Consider the following 10,515-nt stretch of genomic DNA (forward strand, 5'->3'; position numbering starts at 1 on the left):
ATTTGCATTCAGACTACATCTTCTTTTTTGATAAATTCTGGATCGGGACAATAATTTATATTTTTTTTAACAATTCGAATCCTAGGATGATCATCCATTCCCATTTAGTAAATGACTCGACAAAAACATACCAATACTATGTGAGTTTGAAATTTTACCGTGCAAATATTGAAATTGGACAAACACATTTTCTCCTGCAATCGCACGATTATACAATTATTTTATCATATGAATAATTCACATGTCGTTACTAGATTGATTTGTTATATTATCACTTACAAGATAAGCAGTTGTGTGACTTGAACACTATCCTTTTGGATAAAGATGGAATTAAAGTGAAGATAAACTAACTTATACTACTATATTTTTGTTAAGTTATGATAATCACGCGGAGAATAGTATATCATTTACATACTCGAGAATTCAAACGGAATAATATAAATAAGGTGAAAATAGAACGCTAATTTCAAATGAATTGAATTTCTGTTGGTTTTATTGTAAATATTGTATAATGGTAAGAATCATTTATTAATGAGGGGGAATTATATAGCGATGTTAAGTATGAAAACCAAACTACTTTAATCATTTTAAAAGATTTTTACGCTAGAAAATTAAGCACCAAATTGATTTAAAAAACACGCTAGTTATCCGAAAGACTACGTATTTTCAATTAATGTTGAAAGGCTTTATTAAGGAGGCTGGCGGGTACAAAAATATCACAAATTAAACATTTGCTTTTTCACTACAAATTTTTTTTATTACACTATTAGTCATTACTTATGATAGGGTACAAAAATCAACCAAAAATAAATTAATTCGGTTTGGCCCCAGATGGCTATAAAAATATTTATATCATTTAAAAAGCTCCAAATTATCTCCCTTTGATGCAAACATGCCATATTTTGGCATTGAAATTGAAATATCTTTTTTAACTGATCGGTGACCTATATTTTTTTATTACTGTTCTTAAATAAGCTGTGCATAAACTAAATAATTGTAAAATTTAAGCGATTTCTGTAATTTAGTTCTTTTTTATTTCGATATTACCTTTATTTCTCCTATTAGTTCAACAGAAAAAAGGACATTAACAAAAATGTATGCTTCTTTCAGAGGCAGAGTGTGAGCCTAAATGAACGGTGACCTCATTTTTTTATTTCATTTTTCTTTTAAAAATATGATAAAGTTCATTGAAAAAAAATATAGCGAAATCCTATATGAAAAAAAATATTTATACCTTCGAGACACTTTAAGATACAAAAATTGATTAAAAGACAAAGTCAAAACAGCAGGCGCTCTCATAACGACATGTTTGTATTATTTGAGTATACTATGCCTGTACCAAGTCAGTAATACGACAGTTGTTATCTACTAGTATTCGTTTGATGTGTTACCGCTTTTTATATTGCCTTTTGATTAGGGGCGTTCTTTTTTTAATTCTCCTTGTAGTTCAGGATTTTTTTGTGATATTTCTAGTACTCTGTTTTGACTTTCTTTTAGTTATGTTTTTACTGATTTTCACATATGTATGTACATGAACAAGACCTGCATTCTTGGTCAAATTTTATAGTTTGCTCCTTCACTACGGATCATACGAAAAAGAACCATGTTTCATGTTTGGTATTGACATCGACATTTTTCTCTCATTTTTACTACTTAAGGTTTGGTATTTGTTAGAGAACCTGAATGTAGAATTGATATTTTCCAAGCTGCCATTTACTTTGAATTGTTCGAATAACTCAGGAGTGTTAATCCAAAAAGTAAAATCACAAAAATACTCAGAGGAAAATGGAATAGGCTTCCTTAGCTGTATTTGTTACTTTATTTGGCCTCTTAATTGTTTTATTCGACAGTCATTGATGAGACCTCTCTCCTTCGTTGGTTTTCCTGTTTAAATGGTGTTTTTTTTCACATTTTTGGGCCCTTTTTGGCTTACTGTTCGGTGTGAGCCAAAGTTGAAGACCGTACGTTCACCTATAATGGTTTACTTTTACAAATTGTGACTTGGACACAGAGTTGTCTGATTAGCACTCATATCACATCGTCTTCTAACTATATGATTTATCCATCATTTATCTTATCCCAGGAATAGATTACCCTTAGCCGTATTTGGCACAACATTTTGGAATTTTGGGTCCTCAATGCTCTTCGACTTTGCAATAGTTTGGCTTTATATCTTTTTTGATCTGAGCGTCAATGATGAGTCTTATGTAGACGAAACGCGCGTCTGGCGTATTAAATTATAATCCTGGTACTTTTTGATCACTTTTTATCAATAGAGTGATCCAAATATATAGTATTTAAAAAAGAAGTGCAATTACATGGTAAGTATGAAACTGATTTACTTACGTACCTTTTTTGAACGTTAAATTCACATTTTATTGAGATGGAAACATTAAGTAAAAAGATGTAAGCAAAAATAATTTCTTGTGATCGAAGCGCTGTTATAGTTTCCCTTTAACCAGGAACGCTCAAAGGCAAATATAAGAATATGTGGCGTTGCTGTTAACGTAATGCCTCTTTTTAACATACGTATCTACTTAAATATATATTTTGTACTTACAGAAAACCATTTATTACCTAACCTTAGTATGTATAGTGTATACATGTATAGTAAATGGTGTGCGTGCTCCAAGAGGATATGGTATGTTTGAAATAACTGTCCAAGTCTTTAAATTTGTAATAGTGCTAACTGTATAATACATCCTGGATCTCTGGAAGTTGAGATGTTAATTCTATAACACAATGTATTAGATAAGTGTTCTCCCATGATATTTCGTTTAACATTTTGTTGAGCAGGGACATTTGACACACCATTTTGCATATTTTGTTTCTATAGTATCACATTAAAAAACAATCTATAAGAGAATGAATTCAGTAGCATCACATTTACAAAATATTGCATAACACTACTATACTACTACAATGTCATAGGGAGGAGACTGTAAGATATATCATGGTTGGTGTATGTCGTCTTCAGCAACGATAATTATTTAGCCTTTCCAAACTCGTCTAGTGTATACATTAGTTGTTTGATGTTTGGCAGATGTAAATAATATAACAAATATAAAACTTGCTCGACATAGCACAGCTGAGTTAACCCCAGTATTTTGATGGGGTTTTAAAAATTAAGCTCAGTTTACCCCAGTGTTTTGATGGGGTTTAACAACTTAAGCTGAGTTTACCTCAGTGTTTCAATGGGGTTTGACACCTTATAATGTGTTCCTTATAATAATACATCATTTGTTTCTCTTTGTTTGTAGAACGACGAAAGACGGCACTTAGTAATGCTGCTTCAGTTTCTTCAAACACAACATTACAAAATACGACATTAACAGCAGAAAGTTCAGGGTCACCTTCAACAAACGAAACGGACACATCAACACATAGTTCAACTTCAAATAATACAAACATATCAACGCCTAGTCCAACTGTAAAGGAAACACTACCACCAAAATCCGGTTCAGCAGGTGGAAAAAGTTCAAACAAAGCTGGTACTGCTCCCATTCCAAAACCCCAGGTATTATCAACAACTCCTGCAGGAAGTGGAGCAGAGACTAGATCAGTAATTCAATCTGTCAACTATTATCTTGGTATTGTAATCTACTTTTTGGTATGTAATAAAATAACGACACTCACTATAAAAAAATAAACAAAAATAAGGAGGTATAATTGCAAAGGAGATGACCTTCTCTAATATATTGCTAAGGGTCCTTGGTAACCAATTATCTTATCATTAGCACAGGTGTAAACACTGGCGTTGTGAGTTCGAACATCGTACATAACAGGTACGCTACGTTTGACTCTAACTGAAATATTAGTTTTCCTGTCGATGGTTAGTAGTTATCTACGAACGTTTCGCCTTTCTTCGCAAATTCAAAATGCCTGCGCGAACATAAAAAAACCATTTCATCTTTTCCTCGATTGTGGCATAACCGAATGAGTATTATCAACGGAATTAAAATTGCATGAGTAACAAGTAACATGGGGAACATCTGAGTCTTCCCTAGTGTTTGATGGGGTAAAATTCCTCCATATTTACTATGTTGTTGATTTGTTGTCGTTCCGTAATTTTTCTATTTTTATCACGGTGTTGTCAGTTGTTTATTTCTGACATACTTGTTTAAAAAATCCCCTTGGTAACTTCTGTCCTGTCATTTTGTTTTACTATCTTGTCAAAATGAGACTATTATAGACGAACCATAATTATGTAGATATAATGGCTTTTGTTATTGTATTTTGTTATTTTCATTATCATTATCATTTTTTACAGATGCTGCAGTTATGAAGACAGAGTAAGGGAGTACAATGTAATTTTTGGAAACGACATTCTGTTAATAATTTGTGAAACACTCTTGAACTTTGTATTACTTTACAGTCTATTAAAGATAATTTATGTCATAATTTATAAAACAATTATTTCCTTATCTGTGTGACTGCTAGTCTGTAGTTAACAGGTATACTAATACAGTGACCTATAGCTGTTAATTTCTGTGTCATTTTGTCTCTTGTGGGGAGTTCTCACATTGGCAATCATACCTCATCTTCTTTTTTTAAATACATGATTCACAGACAATCTTGCCAACGAGGCTACTACCCAAGACAATTTTAAAAAGCGTGGGTTTAAACAACCACAAATTCCTTACGTCCTTCAAATAGAAACAAAACCACTACCATATAGTGCGAATTAAATTGTCCAAACATGACAAAATGTGAAAAATTCAAACAAAATAAAAATCGTTCTACCGATGTAGGCCAAATAAAAAACGAAAATGAAAAATTGCAAAACAAAAACTTAAACACTAACGTACTTCTGAAGAGTGACAGACATATTTAGAGATCGGCAAGGTTGGAAAAGTAAGCAGCCCATCCATAACCTGGGACAGTGCATTTTGTTACAGTACAACATAAGAAACAACTATAAAATAGACAAAGGTCGATCTTATATTATACGGTTACACCACTATCCCAGGTTAGGAGGAGCGTAGGGATCCCGCTAACTGTTTAACCCGGCCACAATCAGTATGTATGTACCTGTTTCATATCAGGTGTCTGGAATTCAGTAGTTGTCGTTTGTTGAGATGTCCATATTTGTTTTTTGTTCATTTTATTTACATAAATTAGATAGCTAGTTTTCTTGTTTGAATTGTTTTATGTTTGTATTTTTCGGTCTTTTTAGCTGATTATGCGGTATGGGCTTTGCTCAATACTGAAGGCCGTATGGTTACCTAGAGTTGTTAATTTCTGTGTCATTTGGTCTTTGTTGAAGAGTTGTCTCATTGGCAATCATATCACTTTTTTTTTTATAAAAATATGTCTCTACACTACACTCTCAAGTAACTGTATTATAACAGAGTAGGATTTTCCTTGCGATATTATTGTGTTTTGGAGACACAAATGTAGGATTCCCTGTAGAAGGAGACGTTGGAAGCAAAAATAGGGTTCATTCTAAGAGGAGACATTGGGAGCAAATATTGAGTCACTGTAGGAAAAGAAATTTGGAGTAAATATAGATTCACTGTAGAAGAAGAAATTCGGACCAAATATATGTTCAAATGCCAGCAAAGTGAAATTGTCCAAGCATTCAAACTGTAGGAGGAGTTATGCAGAAACGCAATGCAAGTAAATACTCATAAATATGACAAAGTTCACTATCTCCCAAATAAGGGCAACATTTGAAATACCGCTGTTAAATAATCATAAATCGATTCAGTGAGAACAAATCCGGGTCATAAACAAAAAATCACGAGAACGCATCAATTATGCATCAATTATGCATCATAAGAGAAAACCGAGGTAACATCCGAAAACTGAATTGCATTAAAAACAATCGTTACCATACATAGAAATGGACTATATGGAAGTAAACTGACACATTTCTGAATTGTAACAACAAATTTCAAGATAAAATGGTGGGTTGAATCTTGTTTAATGGCTAGCAAAACCTCGTGTATAAGCCAATGTTAATAAGAACGCTAAAATGAAAGTATTACGTGACTGTAAACGCAAGAACGCTCACGGCAGAGTAATATATAAATGATACATACAATAATTATAACAACGGACACCTTCCATGACAGAACATCCGGCAACAACAATATAATTTAAAACTGTGCGTCATACGAATGTATCGATCAACGTCACAAAAAGTGAAGTATCTTTTGACGTGCTTTTATCACAGGTAAATTTTTAAAAATTGAATATGAATCTGAGTTTGTAATAATGTCATTTTATGTAATACTATGTCTGAAACCTGAAAAGTATTTCAAAATAGAAGTGCTATTGTAAAGGTGTGATCATGAGTATTTTTCTAATTATGACTGGTTTTTTTTCTGAATCTACACAATCAAAACTGTGTACAAAAAAAAAATCCTTTGCATATAGTTCTTATAATTCTTATATCATTTAAAATTAAGAATGGAAATGGGGAATGTGTCAAAGAGACAACAACCCGACCATAGAAAAAACAACAGCAGAAGGTCACCAACATGTCTTCAATGTAGCGAGAAATTCCCGCGCCCGGAGGCGTCCTTCAGCTGGCCCCTAAACAAATATATACTAGTTCAGTGATAACGAACGCCATACTAATTTCCAAATTGTACACAAGAAACTAAAATTAAAATATAAGACTAACAAAGGCCAGAGGCTCCTGACTTGGGACAGGCGCAAAAATGCGGCGGGGTTAAACATGTTTGTGAGATCTCAACCCTCCCCCTATACCTCTAGCCAATGTAGAAAAGTAAATGCATAACAATACACACATTAAAATTCAATTCAAGAGAAGTCCGAGTCTGATGTCAGAAGATGTAACCAAAGAAAATAAACAAAATGACAATAATACATAAATAACAATAGACTACTAGCAGTTAACTGACATGCCAGCTCCAGACTTCAATTAAACTGATTGAAAGGTTATGATTTCATCATATGAATATCAGGCACAATCCTTCCCGTTAGGGGTTTAGTATCATACCATCATAACATATGTGAGAAGAACATAACCCGTGTCATACCAACAACTGGTTTTTGAATAAATGTGTTTAGTTCCGATGCAAAGACCCTATAAGTGAATCAATATTAACGCCAAAATAAGCCATCTTTAATGACCTGACAACAGTATCGTAACTATATCCCTTCTTGATAAGTCTATTTAAAGGTTTTGTTAGTTTCTGAGGTGAATACTGACATTTTTGTGCTTTATAAATAATATTTCCATAAAAAATTGGATGTGAAATACCTGAACTTTTAAGAAGTCTGCATGTTGAGCGATATTTACGAATGATGTCCTTATACCGATGATAAAATTTAGTAAATGTTTGGACTAGTTTGTGATATCTATAAATACTTAAATTGGATTGGTCAATAGGAATTTTTCTGTTGGTTTACACTTCGATAAACCATGATTCCGAAACTACTTTCGTAATATATTCATGCGCGATACATATTCTTGCAGGGATACTGGGATTTTCAGCAAATTGAGACTATAAAACAATTGCATAACAGTTGTTTCTATTCTAATGCATATTTAACAAAAAAAAGAAGTAAAAAAAAATGCACAAAAGCTTCAAAAATGTATAAAATGAAAATTTAAATAAAATTCCGCGAAATTTCATGAAGGATTTTGCGAATTTACGTTATGGAAAAACACGACGTCATATGAATGAAATGTTCAAGGGAGAGATTATTTCGTTACGTGTACGCTTCAAATTCGAATATTATTTAATTAAAATGAAGTTTTTGAGGTAGTTGTATTTCATTTTAGATTATGTTGCATTTATCGGACATTTGTGGTGTTAAGAAAGTCGAAATGGCGACGACTGCTTAGTTGCGACATGCCATTGTGCTTTTGATGGTAAATATAGCAGCCATCAATCAAATAATGTAAATTAATAATCGCGTATGTTTGGCTGCAGAGTTATAAGGATTAAACACATTTTTTCTAGAGGTTATTGATGAGTAAACCGGGTCTGTTACTCACAAACTTGACATAAAAGTCCGAGTTTGTGAGTTAATCGCCCCGGTTTACACATCAATAACCTCTAGAAAAAATGTGTTTAATCCTTATTAAACCAAAAATGATATAGATGAAATAGCTGATTAATTTGTTTTTAACGTTTACATATAATATTAAATATAATTCAAACCACAAACGAAAAGACATAACACAATATTCAACAGGACTAACAAAAGAAACATCTTAACTAAATACATTAATGTTGAATGTATCAATACCGAGATTTGTCGTATAGCGATGCGATTTCACACTCGATAAAAAAAATCATATTCAGGAAAAGGTCACGTTGTGGGAAAAAAAATCCTAACCACATGCACATCTTCAATGTGTGTATAATCAGCCAGTAATGTGAAAACTTCTTAGCATTCAAACTATGAACTCGTATCTAAGAGAGATACAATCAAGTCTGCTTCATATATTGACTTACATCTAGAAATTGACAATAAGGGTCTGTTGAAAACAAAACTTTACAACAAAAGAGATGATTTCAGCTTCCCAATTGTTAACTTTCTATTTCTGTGTAGCAACATTACAGCAGCACCTGCATACGGAGCATATATCTCCCAATTCATATATTGCAACACCAATCAAACCGTAGGGTGGACTAATTGTATATTTGTAACAGTGCAACACAAGAACAAATAATAATCATCAATTGAAAAACCTTAACTCATCAGATGGTCACAAATAGAAATACATCTCACAAAAGCACACAGCGTTTGTTTAAGTAATAATAAAAAGGGATATCATGGTATATAAAACCATATTGTTCATAGTGCAAAGTCAGTACACGCGTATGGAAAGACCAAAAAAGTTTACATTATAGCTGGGAAATCAGCCTTCGAATCTCATATATATTTGTTGAAGTAATAAGCATTAAAAATGCCAATGGGACCAACCAGATATATTTTTCAATTGTGTACATGTGAATATAGTTATTAACTGACTGTTTTTTTCTCAGTCGAAACTATTGTTTAATTCTGTTTAATACTGTAAGCCTCGGATCAACATCTATTTCTATCCAGTGAGATTATCTGTCAAAAAAATGTATAAAGGATTTAAATTGGAATTTTAATGTGCATGCATAAATTCAAACAAACATACATTACTACCTCTTTCACACGGTTCCTAAATTATCTTAATATCATTTAAAAATCCACGCGTCGTAAAAAATCAAGACGTGTAATATTATAGCAAAGAAATTAATTTCATCGTTTAGACCTATTTAGCCACAGTGGTATCATGTGGGATAAGGTTGGTATTAAGGGGGGTAACGCTGACCCAGGCTACAGCATTTTCGATAAGCTATGCCAATATTGCGAAATGTATTGTTTAATTCCGCACTCGAAAATTAAAATCGGAATAATATAAATTGGGTGCAATGAAAATCCCGACTTTCAGACGAATTTAACTACAATTCAGTTTAATGCATAATGGTAAGCATTATTTAATTTTATTTTTTTTCATGAACTACACCGTTTATGAATCTTATAAAAGTTCCTTTCTTTTTTTTTTTTCGTTTACTAACGTCTCTGCCTCAAATATTTGTGCAGGTGGTAGAAGTGTATGCGTGAAGTTGGTTCTATTAAAAAAATGATTGCTATTTTGTACATTGATATAATTAATAGGAGTCAAATCAATGTAGATGCCTTTCGTATCACAGTATTGCTTGTTTACTCATTATTTTACTTGCTTGGCTACTGACATGTATAAACGATGAGCACATTAAACAAGAATCCAAAGAAAATTGTTCCGTAAAAGTAATAGACTAGTATTGAGATCGGAAAAAAGGTGGTTCGTCAAAATTTGCCTATCAATAGGCTAGCAACGGATCCATTTAACATTTGTTTCATGAACATTCTAATGACAAAAGAAGATACTTGTTTCTGGAGACAACACGTACATGAAATTACATCGATTTGTTAAATAACGCTATGTGTTTTTGTTCAAAGTGCACTAGCTACGAGATATATAAAAAAAAACCAACAATCAGGATACTGTTTTTTTTGTTCAGTCATTAATGAAAGTAACATAATGAAATAATAATTCGCTTTTAGCAGCTAGTGTGGTTCAGTTTAGTCATATTAAAAAACATTGATGATGAATTATTCACTTGCAAGTATATAATACGACCTCATTGAATCTGTGGTCATATGAATTTCAATTTAATCTCTAACCTAGAAATGGTTACCGGTAACACATGAAGTGAGCGTGTTCGGTTATGTAAAGGAATAATGACAATACTGATAGTGAAACAAATGTAACTCATTTGGTTGACTGATTCGATCCACAAAGAATCTTATACAGGTAAAAACGATGAATAACATATAATATGAAATTAAACACATAAAAAAATCCAATAACACGGTTCCGCTTTGTATTCATATCTATATGTATGTTTATATCGTTTGTATGATAATCGCAGGTCTTCGGAGGTCAAGTCGGTTTTTAGTCAATTAGATGGCGTCAAAACTAAAATACACACGAAATGAAGCTCAATATTA

General features: G+C 32.4%; 1 protein-coding gene across 1 annotated transcript; it reads left to right on the forward strand.

The window, feature by feature from the left end:
• Positions 1-484: 484 nt before the first annotated feature.
• On the forward strand, positions 485-4,401 carry LOC143051128 (uncharacterized). The gene is made up of 4 exons (XM_076224141.1): positions 485-514; positions 2,563-2,641; positions 3,261-3,610; positions 4,271-4,401. Exons 1-4 carry the CDS (start codon positions 512-514, stop codon positions 4,283-4,285), a joined length of 447 nt encoding a protein of 148 aa, XP_076080256.1. The 5' UTR covers positions 485-511; the 3' UTR covers positions 4,286-4,401.
• Positions 4,402-10,515: the final 6,114 nt, after the last annotated feature.

The sequence above is a fragment of the Mytilus galloprovincialis genome, chromosome 11, assembly GCF_965363235.1.
Source record: "Mytilus galloprovincialis chromosome 11, xbMytGall1.hap1.1, whole genome shotgun sequence".
NCBI lineage: Eukaryota > Metazoa > Mollusca > Bivalvia > Mytilida > Mytilidae > Mytilus > Mytilus galloprovincialis.

Bases quoted from the DNA above. Each gene is read 5' to 3' on its own strand.
- LOC143051128 (XM_076224141.1), top strand. The intron at 2,642-3,260 runs GTATGTTTGAAA...CTTTGTTTGTAG, and splicing joins GCGTGCTCCAAGAGGATATG to AACGACGAAAGACGGCACTT.